Genomic DNA, 14,100 nt, shown 5'->3' with positions numbered 1-14,100 from the left:
AGTACTTAACTCAAAGATCTAATGTTGCTAATACCAGGTCTACTACCTGTTTTTCTATATACCAACTATATCTAAAAATAAAGGATATGAAAATTTGGCAGCAAGTATTGGCTCAACAAATGAAACCTTTAATCAGTCCTATTCTAATGATTTTGACTCCTCGGAAGCCCCTACATTCCTAGGATGTTTTAAGCTTCCTGTGCCTCCCACAGTCAGGAGGCCTCAAACAACCACATGCGCAGCTGCAGGCAGGCTAGAAAGCCATCAGAGGGGTTTGGGGATTGAAATACCCTTTCAAATGCAGAAGACTAAAGCTCTGAGTTGACTTTTTCCAGAGTGTCAGAAGAGTGGAAAAGCAGAGTACAAAGGCCAGCGGACTTTGGTTCTTTGGGGTACATGCTCAGGAAATACCAGGGGGAGAACCTGAGATCTGACTCGCCTTGCCCATCAGATCTCTGCCACATGACCTTGTCATGGGTGGGATTCCTCACGCTGGCTCCCGGCAACCAACAGGTTTTGAGTCCACTGGATACAAATCCCTGGTATCTGGGATAAATACCAAAGGCAGCTCACTACTGCCCCAGAGTTGCCAGTCAGAGGAAGACATGGCCCATTTCCTCATGGAGCTCTTGGGCTGATGGGGAAGAGTAAGGCCTGCCTTCAGGAGGTAACAGAGACTGATGAGACAGTTCCTACCTGCCCACCAGAAGTTCCTCATTTAATGGAACCTCTGTTTTCAGGGAGATCCCGATCTCGTGAGAGGAAAAAGTCCTTACCTTGCAGATTTCCCTGTCTAAGGATCCCTGCCCTGGGGGTTTCCCATCTGAGTGGAAAGCTACAGACCCTGCCTCCGGAGTACTCAGCCTAAAGTAGGAAACCGAGCCCTGGAGATCCCCAGTCTGATGGAGGAGCCATGGGCCCTGGCATGGGACCTCCCAGTTTATTGGAGAAAGATTTAGCCTTCTGGGAGAGACACTTTCTGTGTTGTAGGAGAATGTTTAGCCTTAAACATCAACACCATCCCAGGTGCCTCCCTAATCCTCTTCTCTAAGCCTCTTGCTGACGTTTGATGCGCATCCTTCACCCTCTGCTCTTGCTCCTGCTCAGCCTGACTCTTCCTTTGGTTTACTGCAGCTCCAGAAGTGCTGGCCCAGAAACCCTACAGCAAGGCTGTGGATTGCTGGTCCATCGGCGTCATCACTTACATATTGTAAGTAGAGCTGGCGTTGGCTCAGCTCCTGAGGAGTCTCAGCGCCTGCTCACCCTCTCTTCTCTCCTCCCCATCTCAGCACCTCAAGCAGCATCCACCTCCAAAGCATGTGCATGTCCACGTGCATTCACATACACACACACACACACACACACACACACACACTCATGCACACACCTCCAGAAGATCTTGTCCTGATTGCCACCCAGTTATAAAAACAGAGTTCAGTGTGAACCCACTGTGCAGCCACATGGCATTCCCGCTTTCTGCATCCCACCCCCGTTTACTGTATATAAATGTACTGAGTCCCGCCCTATGGAATGAGCAGTTAAAGAGGGAGGAGACATCCTAAACTTAGAAGCCAAAGGGGCACAATGTTCACGTCTTAGATTTCTCTCCTGGTAATGTCAGCCCAAGGCAAAATGATGGCCTGGATGAACCTGGCCGCGGTTCCTCTCCTCACATGCTCAGGCTCTCCTTTCCAGACCTGCTCACCACCCCCTGCCCAGCATCCCTTCTCACTGATAGCAAACTTTGCTCTTGGAAAATGACCTGAAATTAATCATTTCCTCCTCAGTATGGACGCATTTCTCTATTTCCTCAATGTATGTTGAATAACTCTTCACTTCAGTGATCTTCTCAACAAATTGTCATTGGCTGTCTCCTCTGTGCCAATCAGCGGTTTAGGTTCTAAAGAATGAAGAACAAAACAGCCTGAAAAGAATCCCTCGGAAAGTTACATTCAAGTAGACATTTCTACCATCCTTCTTAAAGATAGTTTATACGTCATCTAAAGAGTCAGGGTTCCCTGGTGGCTCAGATGATAAAGACTCTGCCTGCAACGCAGGAGACTTGGGATCTGTCCCTGGGTTGGGAAGGTCCCCTGGAGGAGGGAATGGCAACCCACTCCAGTATTCTTGCCTGGAGAATCCCATGGACAGAGGAGCCTGCTGGACAACAGTCCCTGGGATCAAAAAGAGTTGGACATGACTGAGCAACTAACACTTTCACTTTTGAAGAGTCATGGGGGCTTCCCCAGTGACTCAGTGGTAAAGAATACCCCTGCAATGTAGGACCACAGGAGATATGGGCTCAATCCCTGGGTCAGGACGATTCCTTGGAGGAGGACATGGCAATCCACTCCAGTATTCCTGGGTGGAGAATCCCATGGACAGAGGAGCCTGGTGGGTTCCAGTTCATAGGGTTCCAAAGAGTCCCACGCAACTGAAGTGACTTTGCACACATGCAAAGAGTCAGGGGAAGGGAGACAAGTGAGGGTCTGGGGAATATCATGTACAAAGTGCTACCTGTTCCAAACTTTGGTTCCCGAATAAACATCTGATGGAAACTGCATCATTCCTGCATCAGCTGGACATGACTGAAGCAACTTAGCACTTGCATGCATCATTCGTGAATCAGGGGCAGACCCATGTACTGGTCACACTGCTGACTGGGGACTCTTGTTGCCTGCCCGTGTATACAGTGGAGGCTGGGCAGAGGGGAGCGGCTGGCCCAGGACAGGGTCCTTCAGCAGCATATACCTTGCTGTTCCACTGCAGGCTGTGTGGGTATCCCCCCTTCTATGAAGAAACTGAGTCTAAGCTGTTTGAGAAGATCAAGGAAGGCTACTATGAGTTTGAATCTCCGTTCTGGGATGACATTTCTGAGTCAGGTAAGACCAGTCCGAGGGAAAGACAAAATAACAGGCTCAAGGCAGAGGCTGCCAAGAAAAGAGAGCTTAACAAAGGATGACAGTCCTGGCTCTTAACGGTCCCCGGGGAATCTGACAGAACAGGCTGCCAAGGAAAGTGGAGAAATCCTCATCTGGTTCAAAGGCCAAATAAATGATTCGCATCTAAGGTTCCTGCTTTTGTTTTCCTGGAGGCAGAACCGTGGGATGCCTGGAAAAGCAGGGAGGTACTTCAGACGAGGGGCCAGGAGGGCAGAACAAGCCCAGGGGCATGTTCCAGGCAGGAGGGGCAAAACCAAGGCCGAGTTTTGCCTTTCACCTGTCCAGCTGAGAGCCTGCAAGGTCTGTGTCAGTGACGGCCATCAGTGTTTGTCCTTGGGTCCATTTAAGTGGGGACCAGAGCTAAGCCAGTATTCACGCGTGTGCCCACGTGCAGTGCTGGCCCCTGACTGGTGCGGGAGGGCACCCGCGTGGCGTCAGGCACATGGATGCCTCGTGACCAGAGATGTGTCTGCAGTGCTGTGTGGTGACACAGCTGCGTGGAGCCACTCTGGGGGTTTCAGGTGGGTTGTTGCTCGGTGGTTTGGATTCTTTTTCTCCTTCAAGACTCTTAAAATTGCCTCTTTGGAAGATGAGCTAAACATGCCTTCTGTGCCACCCACCAGCCTGGCAGTGACTCTCCATCAGTCATGAGATCTGGTCCTTAACTGTTGTCTCTGGTTGCTCCCCACAGCCAAGGATTTTATTTGCCACTTGCTGGAGAAGGACCCGAATGAGCGGTACACCTGCGAGAAGGCCTTGAGGCACCCCTGGTGAGTGAGGCGCGGGTGGGCTCTAGACCCTCGCTGCTGCTCCCCAGACACCACGCTGATTTTTTCACAATGCATTTCCCTGGAGTCTGCTTGCCCTGAGCTGTTTACTGGTATAGCACCCAAAGGGCACAGATCATATCAAGCCAGGGATACAAACAGCATTTAATGAGGTGGATTCTGATCCAAAAGTAGCAGCTGGATCATTGAATCGGGAATCAGATGCAGCCAGATAGATAAATTTACTCTCCTTAAGAGCATCATCTTACTCTGGGGTCAAAGCCTGTTCCATGCAAGGTGCTTTGAGAACAATCACAAAGCAACCAATTGGTAAAGCAGGTAAGGGGCTTCCCAGGTGGTGCTAGTGGTAAAGAAACTGCCTGTCAATACAGGAGATGCAAGAGATGGGGGTTCGATCCCTGAGTCAGGAAGATCCCCTGGAGGAGGGCTTGGCAACCCACGTCAGTTTTCTTGCCTGGAGAGCTCCATGGACAGAGGAACCTGGCAGGTTACAGTCCAGAGTCTCAAAGAGTCGAACACGACTGAAGCGGCTTAACACACACACACACACACACAAAGCAGGTAAAGAAAGTCTTGAAACACTTCCTTTTTTTGTGCTACCCACCTGCTGGAAAATTTACAAGCTCTCCAGTTCCTACTGCAGTAAGCCGTGGTTTTCCCTAATCTGGCCTGGCCTGTCACCCCCAACTTCATTTGTCAGGGCTCCCAATACACCTTCACTATTCCAGAAAGGCCTAATGACTGTATCTTTCTCCTACCCTCTTCCAACCCAAGCTCTTTCCACATTTCACCTTGGGTCACACCATGTTCACCACCTCGAGGGCCCTGCCTTGGATGCACATCCTTCAGGATCCAGAGCCGTCTGTGTCCTCTGAAGCCCTGGCTCCTGCAGTCCAGACAGACCTTCCCATCTCTCTTTAACAATCACACAGCTCACCATGAGTTACTCTAGTTATGGCATGAAACAAGGCTTCCAACCTGCACTGTAAGCCCCCAGCGAGCAGGGCCACATCTGTTACTTCTCAGGGTCCCTTAGTACCTAGAAAATACTGTTCACAAGGCAAGCGTCTGAGGACACTTAGAGATGGACGGATAAGAGGCTTAGGGCGGAACGGGCAGCCTCTGTAGGGGTGGCCGCATAGAGGAAGGCTTACCGAGAGGAGTTGGCTTCTGTGCAAAGTTTAGAGTCAGAGGATAGTAACAAGCAAATGCCCTCTGACATTGGGTCAGGGGTGAGGGATGGGGTATCAGTAAACTTTTATTTCTGTGAAATGCCAGATAGCAAATGTTTTAGGCTTTGCTGCCATATCATCTCCATGCGTAGAAGCAATAGAGCCCATAGCTGAATGAATGGGCGTGTCTGTGTCACAGTAAGACTTTACTTACAAAGGCAGGCCATGAGTAGGTTTGGTCCACAGGCTATAGGTTGCCCACTCAGCCCGAAAGCAAGTTTCTAGAGCATAGTAATACTAGTGTTATTTGCTCAGTCATGTTCAACTTTTTGAGACCCCATAGACTGTAGCCCACCAGGCTCCTCTGTCCATGGAATTCTCCAGGCAAGAATACTAGAGTGGGTAGCCATTTCCTTCTCCAGGGGGTCTTCCTGACCCGGGGATCAAACCCGGGTCTTCTGCCTTGCAGGTAGATTCTTTACCATCTGAGCCACCTAGGAAGCCCTTCTAAGCCACAGGCCCCCATGACCTGTCCAGAGGGTTCCAGCCCTTGTCCTGGGGATCTCCAGGCAGCTTACCCTGGATCTTCATGCCCAGCCCCTGCCCAACCCCTGCAGAGTCCCCATCACCACCACTAGCCAGGTGTCCCCTCCACATCCACAGGATTAACGGAAACACAGCCCTCCACCGGGACATCTACCCATCAGTCAGCCTCCAGATCCAGAAGAACTTCGCCAAGAGCAAGTGGAGGGTGAGTTGTCCTCTCCAGGAGGCGAGCAGGCTGTCTGGGCCCTGGAGGCTGGGCTGGGGCAGCAAGGGCGAGGGGGCTTTCCTTGGGGTCTCCCGGCAGATGCTGGAGCTCCCTGGACCCTTCTGGGAAATGAGAGGTGCGCACGTTGGTTTCAAGCGTCCATGGGGCAGAGGGAAGGCTGGAGGCCCTCTGGGGTGGAGAAGGCCAGAGATGGGTCTTGTGTCTCCCCAGCAAGCCTTCAACGCGGCGGCCGTGGTCCACCACATGCGGAAGCTGCACATGAGCCTGCACAGCCCAGGGGTCCGGCCAGAGGTGGAGAACAGGCCGCCCGTCCCTGCAGCCTCGAGACCCACCTCCCCGGAGATCACCATCACCGAGACACCCGCTGCCCCGGGCCCGAGCGCGGCGGCCCCCGTGCCGCCCCGGCTGCCCTGCCGGCACGGCCCCCAGCCCGCGGCCCCCGGGGGCAGGTCCCTCAACTGCCTGATCAATGGCTCCCTCCGCATCAGCAGCAGCTTGGTGCCCATGCAGCAGGGGCCCCTGGCTGTCGGGCCCTGCGGCTGCTGCTCCAGCTGCACGAACGTTGGCGCCAAAGCAAACGCCTCCTACTGCTCGGAGCCCACACTGCTCAAAAAGGCCAACAAAAAACAGTACGTATTTCCAGCCCCAGGCGTAGCCCTGCTCAACCTGGGGCTGAAAGAACTCAGGGCAATGGAGCTACAAGAAATAGACCCGGGAGCCTCTCCCACTTGGAAGCAGCTCTGTGGTGTAGAAAAGCTCTGGAAAGGGCCGAGGGGGTCAATGGAGATGCCTCCAGCCCAGTCACCAGCTGTGTGGCCACCAACGTGTCCATCTGCATCTCTGTTTCTAGTTTGCCCGTCTATAAAATGGCTTGATTGGGTCACACCTGCTCAGTCTGCCCCACAGGAAAAGTGAAAGTTTCTCAGTCGTGTCTGACTCTTTGAGACAGAGGAACCCATTGGGTTATCATCCATGGGATTCTCCAGGCCAGAATACCAGAGTGGGTACCCATTCTCTTCTCCAGGAGAATCTTCCCATCCTAGGGATCGAACCCGGGACTCTTGCATTGCAGGCAGATTCTTTGCCTTCTGAGCCACCAGGGAGGCCCTACAGTGTTGCTGTCAGAGTTGAGTGAGGCATCAGGGACTATAAACGCCTGCAGAAAAGTGTGTACCTGTGAGTGGCGGGGGTTAGATTCCAGGGACACTGTGTTTTGGGAGGACTAGGGGGCTTGGTTATCTCATCCGTCATCTCTGTAAAGGCTTGTACTTTCTGCACCTCACGAAGGGAGGTCTGAGTGGCTGCCACAGGCACAGAGGGCTACCCCTGTCCTTCCTCCTTCCCCAAATACTCCACAGCCTGCTGCGACGTTTCCTTTCCAGGAACTTCAAATCGGAAGTCATGGTGCCAGTGAAAGCCGGCGGCAACTCCCACTGCCGGGTGGGGCAGACTGGAGTCTGTCTCATCATGTGATTCCTGGGGCTCGTGTCTGTCTCACTACAATTTTAAGGTGAGGGGACTAGAGGAAGGAAGGCCTCAAGCTCAGGGGGAGAGCCCTGCCGGGGAGTCTCCACAATGGGGTACGAAGGGTACTAGAGGAGGCAGCGCCCCCCAACCCCAACCCTCAACCCTTTCCTCTGCAGGAGAGATACTCAACTCTTCTCAGCCCTTCCAGACCTGGAGTCCACCCTGCGGCGGGAGGGCGGGAGGGCGAGCAGACCAAGACCTGATCGGACACAGCAGCCGGCTGCCGCCCAGGGCAGAGCCTCCCCGAAGGCCCGGGAGCGAGCCCCGGTGCGGTGGAGCTTCAGGAAGCTGTGGGCAGGAGGAGCGACATCCTCACAGGCCTGCCTGATCCATGCCCCCCAACCCCCGCCCCGACACGCCCACCCCTGTCGGGGTGGCTCTGCGCAGGGTGCGTAGACAGCTCGTGCCCAGGTCTGTGTCGTTGTGAAAAGCTTAACGGGCTGGCCCATCTGTGTTGCCATTTCCGAGCAAAGCCATATGGAGCAGCTACCCAGCCTCCCCACTCAGCACACACTCGCTCCTGCCTCTCATTGACGGAGGGGCCTGCCCATCTGCATGAGTGACAGGCAGCATCGCAGTCTGCCTGTGAGCTCTCTGAATTCACCTCCCAACTCCCTAGCTCCTGGATGATCCCCTTCTGATCGGCCTATGCCTCCACCCCCATCCAAAAGCAGTATTACACCCTCCAAGATGAAACAGAAAGAAACCCACCACTAGGTACTGTAAGCACTTTTTATCCTGGCCAGACACCCTCCACACACAGACACACACGCACACACACACTCAATTAAGTAAAAATTGGAAGTCGACTGTTGTCCTTTCAGCCAGTCATTCAAATGCTGCTTCGGCTCCTTTCTCTCCCTGAAAATCAGGCACATTGTTTTTGTCCCGCCCGTTTTCTTGTCCTCTGCCCCCTCCAGCTTCCTGCTCTGTGTTGTGCTGAATAAAATGGACATATTTTTCTCTATGAGGCTTCTTTTGGTCCTTCTCTAAGTCAGAAGTGGCTCAGGGGCTTCTGGGCTTTGCGGAGTGGAAGACGAATGGAGAGCTGGAGGTCAGGCGGGACCTCGCGAGGGCAGGAGCTCTGGGGGGTGGGCCAGGCACCCAGTGTCGTGAGCTATACACATCAACTCCTTTTCCTCTCCAACAGCCCCTTGGAGGTAGGCGCCGTTGGAACCCAGACAGCCTGGCCCAGGATCCATCCTAATGCCTCTAACAGATGAACGTGGGTTTGAGGCTCAGCTCGGCCCTGCCCGCCACATCTGTGAGCCTTTGATGCCTTGGTTTCCTTGTCTATCAAATGGGAACAACAGTGCCACCCATATCATGAGATAAAATGCACACGCTCCATAAATAATTACTGTGATCAGTAACGACCAAGCAGGTATGTAGCTAAAACGCTAGCATGGTGCCTGAACCACGGTTAACACATAAATATTCGTGCCACTTGCATATCTGCCGACACACACACACACACACATGCACACTCACATGCACACCCGTTTACAGCTTCTTTTTAAAATCCCAAGAGACACAAAGTCTAGTCTTAGTTCTGCCTCTCGGAGCTGTGTGATTTCGAACAACTTCCTCCCCGTGTCTGGGTTTCTCTTTCTTCATCTACAAATGAGAAACTGGATAGTTGTTCAAAGATGAAAACGGCTCCTCTGGCCTCTCAAGGAAGGAATTCAATCAGTTCCTGGAGCAAATGGGCCCTGTCTCCCTAAGTCTGGGTGGTGCACCAGCTAGACAGAGCAGAGGGGGCCAGCCTATGCTTCATACACCACCAGGCCTTGGGCTTGAGCAGAGCAGCACCCGGGGACCCCAGACCAGAGACAGAAACAGGCAAGAAAGGTTTATGTAACAGGGAGACAGAATATTTCCCCTCTTTGGACCTCCAGGCTCCTTTCCCAAGATTTTTATTGGACTTTTCCCTTGTGCATCATTTTTAGTTATAGTCCTGTGTGGACCCAGGACTTCAGCTTCAGGGGAGGGTGAAGGGCAAGGACACTGCCCAGCCAAGCGCCCTGCACTCGAGAACTGCTGGTCACGCTGACGTGGGCCCACCTCCACGGTCGCCGTCCCCCAGCTGTAGCTGCCCCACCAGCCCAGGCTCAGCTGCATCCTGGGGGTGGTCCCGGCTGTGCTTTAGGCTGCGTAAAAGTCTCCCGGAGCAGGAAAGTACTGCCAGCCAGCCGGGCCCCCGGGAGCCAAGAGGGCAGTCGAGGGGTCAGCGGCGGGGTTCCGCCTCACTTGCAGGTGGCATAGTAGAGCACGCGCCCGTTGATGTAGTTCCGGATCTGTTCCACGCGCTGCTCCAGCCCCGTCAGGTCCGCCGAGCGGAGCACGATGGCCTGGCTCCCCCGAAGCAGCTCTGACTCCATGTCTGAGGGCCAAGGGAACAGCCGGAGCAGGGAGAGGAGCCGGTGAACCATGCTAAGACTCCCAACCCTTCCGTCCCCTCCCGCCCACCCGGAGCTGCACCTGTCGGAGAAACCACCTGCACCCCGAGGGGAGCCTGGCCCTCCAAGGCAGCTCTCCCCAGCCCCCTCTCCCACTTTTAGAGAAATCGGGCCGGGACTGGACCCGGGGGTCCCCTGCCCCTACGCTTCTCCTCGGCTCTAGGTGGAGCAGTCCCAGGCCGATGCTGGAGGCCCCAGCACCAAGGTTAGACACTCGCTGCAATGGACCCAGTCAGCTGCCATCCCACCAGCGATCCTGGTGGGCACCAGGGCAAAAGAGCTGGAAGGCTGGGTTCCTCCCCATTTTCTTCCCCCGACACTCCAGATACACCTAGTCCTGCCCCACTGGTTCATTCCGCATCCCACCTCCCAGGTTACGTGTGGGGGATGTGAAGGACTCCGAAGGGATCTGGTCCAGCCTGGACCTCCTGTCGGCATTCACGGGAGCTGGTACTCAGCCTCAGCCTCACCTTCCCAGAGCAGGGCGGCAGTGGGGGTCACTGCCTCACAAGGCTCCATCCTCAGGCAGTCCTCATTACAAAGTCTTCTCATTAAGCCAGAATCTGAGCACATCTTGCTTCCCCCCCGTGGTCCTGGGTCTGTCTCCTGGGCTTTTAAGACTCGATCTGCTATGCCTCCCACGTGGCAGCCCTTCACATGTCTGAGCCTCCTCTTTCCCAGAGGAAACCGCCCTAGTTCCTTCCTCCATGCCTCACCTGCTAGAATCACCGGGCCTTCCCTACTTCCCACCCCTGCTCACCCCCGCCCTGACCCCCGATGTACACCAGTTCGTCAATATCTCTTCTGGAGGTGTACTGGCCCCCACTGAACCCCATCTCCCAGGTGAGACTATCAGTGGAGTGTAGCAGCGGTTATTACCAGGTTGACGTTCAGCCAGTAGGCCCCCATTTGGACCTATGGGCCATAATAAAATAGTGACATTTTAATAGCCGCTGTCCTCTTCCTCCGTTCTCGTTCCTAGGGGCTCCCTATGCATGATCTTCCCCACAACCCTGCAATTAAAGGTAAATCCCAGCAAGCAGGTAAATGCTTGCTTCAGTGAGTTTTTTTCTGGCGGGTAGTAGGTGCAGGGCACACCAACTGGTGTGCTAAATACTTAGTTACTAAATATTTTTAATATCACCCTTGAGCCATTACTCCCCATATTTTGGTTGCTTTGTGTTTATTAGCTCTTCTGTCAGGAGCAAGGCACTTCTGGCTTATCTCAAAATTCCTGGATCTTTTTCAGGTGAGTAACAATTTGTAAGTGTTTACCACTTACCAGTTATAAGGTTTTTAGCTACATTAGCCCCTGAGTAGCTGGCCCTTACCTGAGCTATACTTGTGAGTCCAGACAATGCCAGGTTGAGAGAGAATGTTTCTCTTTACTTCATTTTATCCTGTTAGTTTCAGCCCATCCTTCTGAGACTTAGAATGCTAGTTCTGTTATCCAGTGTATCTGCTACCTGCCATCCTCAGATTTGATTAGCACATTCTCTGTCTTCATCCAGAACGCTGATGGACAAAGTCAGGGCAGGCACTGGCCCAGGGCTGGGCTCCTCCATCTGGGTCAGCCCCTCGCACCTCCCGCTTCAGGTACAGCTGGCCACAGCCTTGAATCCACTCACTGTCGACTCACCAGCCCACCCTTCTCCATTCCGTCCGTCTGGCTAGCCAAACAGAATTTTGTCAAAAGCTTTCTCCAAAATTCAGAGAAACTCTGCGGTGTTCACAGGGCACCCCAGGGCCATGACCCCATCATCGCATCCTAAGAGAGTGAGCTTGGAAGCCCCTGTTCGCCTTTCTGGGGAGCCTCAGAGCACTTTCGAAAGCTCCATTCATTGCGACTCGCTGGATGGTTTACTTCTCCCTCCGGGGCTGTGTCTGTCCCCCTCCTCCTGGCGTGCGGGTCGGCCGTGGGCACCAGCCAGGTGTCTCCACGCTCCTTCGTTCCCACCAGTTTTGTCCTCATCAACCCTCCTCCCCAGGAGGGTGGTCCCGCCCACATCCTCTAGTGTCTCCCTAACCACCCTGTCCTGATGCCCCTCCTCTTCCTCACAGCCTCATCCTTCCAGGCCCACCTCAAATCTGATCTTTTTTGTCTTTTTTGAACACTACCGTCACTGACCATTTCTCTCTGACATTGTGTATCCTCTGATTCCCTCAAGCACCTATTATTCAGGCTTTCACCACAGACCTCCTTGTGTGGTTAAATACAGTTTCATGAAGCTAATGGCCAACAGGAAAAAATGCCCCCTCTGGATCGCAAGCTCCTCGAAGGCAGGACTAGTTTTGTGAACATCACCACATTCCTCGTGGCCCCATTCTAGGCCTTGTTCCTGTTAGGCACTCGGGAAATCCCAATTGTTCTCACTCCCCTAGCACTGCTAGCTCCAAAAGGTGGGCCTCAGAAACCCTGGGTTGGCAGCAGCCTTCAGGGATGCCCCGCGGTCCAAGGCTCTGGACCACTCCCTCACCTCTCATCCTGTCCATCATCGCCATGGTCTCTCCAAACAGTTCCTCCGCCTCTGTCTTGACGCTCAGAATCCGGCTGCCCTGTTCTCCCAGCCTGGAGCTCTGATCCAACTGGTCCTTCAACTCAGCATATTTTTGCTTTACTCTCCCAAATCCCTGAAAAAAGGAAAAACCATTTCTGCATCACCATCATCACCATCATCCAAAGTCCTAAAGGCCTTTGGCTAAAGGAGTTGATATCACCCACATCCGGACAGGGAGATGAGGTGCTCTTTAATATCCCCCATGGGGTGGGTCTGCTCTATAAAAGCCCCTGGGCCACAAACCGCACCTTAACTTCTGGACTTCCCTCCATCTGCAGCACCTGTCGCTGCCCAGCTCACCGCCAGCGCAGGGCCGGATACACGGCTGTCACTTACTTAATAGCGTGCTTGGCCGCTTGGCCACTGTACCGGGACCACCGGGACCCTATAGATGTTGAGAATGGCTCTCTGACTTTCTCTCTGATCTAATTCTGACAGTGATGGGGCTCAGGTTGTGCTAAATCAAGAGTGCCTGTCTGGGCTGGGAAGCCACAGACAGAGGATAAGCTCTGGGTCGGGTGTCAAGAGCCCTGCTTTGTAGACGAGTGTTGTGCCTGGACAAAATCCACTTCATCTGTGAAAGGTGAGGAACTGGACCAGCTGTTTCCAACATCCCCAAAGTGGCTCCACCAAAAGCGGCCAAAGTAGCAAGAATCCAGAAGCTCCACCCCCCAACCCCAGATATATTTCAGAGTAACTGGTACTTAAAGCACTCTGGGGTGGGGATGCTTCCCAGGTGATGCTAGAGGTAAAAAACCCACTTGCCAATGCAGGAGACATAAGAGACAGGTTCAATCCCTGGGCCGGGAAGATCCCCTGGAGGAGGGCATGGCAACCCACTCCAATATTCTCGCCTGGAGAATCTCCATGAACAGAGGATCCTGGCGGGCTACAGTCCATGGGGTCACAAAGAGTCGGACAGGACTGAAGTGACCACGCCTATGCAAAGTGCTTTGGAGCCATGGTCTTATCAAGTGCACAGAGGCCCCTCCTGCTCCCGCTGAGAGTGCTTCCTCGGGCTCTCTCTGCCCTCTTCATACCTCCTGGGCGCTCAGCGCCGCCTCGCTGGCCTCCTCTGCCAGCTGTCGGGCCTGGGCTGCCTGTGCCTGCTGCTGCCTGGCCCGGTGGCCAAGCTCCTCCATCCGTGCTCGGAAGCCCCCCAGCTGCTCCGTCATGCTGGTCACCAGTCTTTCTGCTGGTCCCAGTACCTGCTGAACCTTTGCGGGAAAAGAGAGACCGGGGGTTTGGGGTGGGTCTCATAGGCAGTGACCTTCGGTCTTCTTTCCAGTTTTGGGGCCACAAAAATTGATGCCTCCAATCAGGGCATCACTATCACCCCCATCCAATGCCCTAACTGCCCCCAGCATGCAAGCCTCCCAGCCTTCACCGGCTCAGCTGACCATCCCCCCTTACTCCTGCCGGAGCCCAGAGGCCACCCCTGCTTCTGCATCAGCCATGAGGCCAGAAAACTACAAGTTCGAAGCCAGGTCCAAGGCTTGTAGCCCCTGATTCTTTTGGGCCCCGTCTCAGCTCCCAGCCAGGTGCCTTCCTGACACTGTCTCTGCCTCGAGCCTGAGTGTGCAGGTCCATTCCCCCACGTGGGCGGGGGGAGCCATGCCACTTACCTCAGCAACCCTGTCCTGGATGAGCCGCAGGGAGCGGCCGGTGCCCCGCATGGTATCCTGGGCCTCCTGCAGCGCCAGTGTGCCCTGCTGCAGGGCCCCAAGGACTTCCTCCACCTGGCCCTCCACCACGTGGGCCCGGCTCCTAGGGCGGGACGGGCACAAGGGACGGCGGAGGATTCACTCAGGGGAGAGCTCTGAGTGAAGGTGCTCTCCAGTCCCAGACAGTACCTTCTCCGGCCAAGGCAAGAGGCCAAGAA

The 14,100-nt window shown here is 54.3% G+C and overlaps 2 protein-coding genes across 13 annotated transcripts in view; one reads left to right on the top strand and one right to left on the bottom strand.

Annotated features, from left to right (window-relative positions):
- The window catches only part of CAMK1G (calcium/calmodulin dependent protein kinase IG), a 32,731-nt gene extending 24,563 nt beyond the window's left edge, over positions 1 to 8,168 (top strand). For 2 of the 3 annotated variants that reach the window (XM_027975981.3, XM_042229265.2), the window contains exons 7-11: positions 1,135 to 1,210; positions 2,770 to 2,882; positions 3,634 to 3,712; positions 5,566 to 5,653; positions 5,885 to 7,160. In XM_027975981.3, the coding sequence (XP_027831782.2) occupies positions 1,135 to 1,210; positions 2,770 to 2,882; positions 3,634 to 3,712; positions 5,566 to 5,653; positions 5,885 to 6,589 (1,061 nt within the window). In that variant the 3' untranslated portion in view covers positions 6,590 to 7,160. Of the gene's footprint in view, positions 1 to 1,134; positions 1,211 to 2,769; positions 2,883 to 3,633; positions 3,713 to 5,565; positions 5,654 to 5,884; positions 7,185 to 7,317 lie in introns of those variants that run through there. The other variant, XM_027975980.3, reaches the window with a different exon arrangement.
- Positions 8,169 to 9,101: 933 nt separating this feature from the next.
- LAMB3 (laminin subunit beta 3) overlaps positions 9,102 to 14,100 on the bottom strand; it is a 191,557-nt gene continuing 186,558 nt past the window's right edge. For all 10 annotated transcript variants that reach the window (XM_042229256.1, XM_042229257.1, XM_042229262.1 and 7 more), the window contains 4 exons: positions 13,844 to 13,985; positions 13,259 to 13,435; positions 12,138 to 12,291; positions 9,102 to 9,584 (listed from right to left, as the gene is read on the bottom strand). In XM_042229256.1, the coding sequence (XP_042085190.1) occupies positions 9,448 to 9,584; positions 12,138 to 12,291; positions 13,259 to 13,435; positions 13,844 to 13,985 (610 nt within the window). In that variant the 3' untranslated portion in view covers positions 9,102 to 9,447. The remainder of the gene's footprint in view (positions 9,585 to 12,137; positions 12,292 to 13,258; positions 13,436 to 13,843; positions 13,986 to 14,100) is intronic.

Source organism: Ovis aries, chromosome 12, assembly GCF_016772045.2.
Source record: "Ovis aries strain OAR_USU_Benz2616 breed Rambouillet chromosome 12, ARS-UI_Ramb_v3.0, whole genome shotgun sequence".
NCBI lineage: Eukaryota > Metazoa > Chordata > Mammalia > Artiodactyla > Bovidae > Ovis > Ovis aries.
The sequence above is the reverse complement of the archived record's forward strand: the minus strand, read 5'-3'. Positions and strand labels throughout refer to the sequence as shown.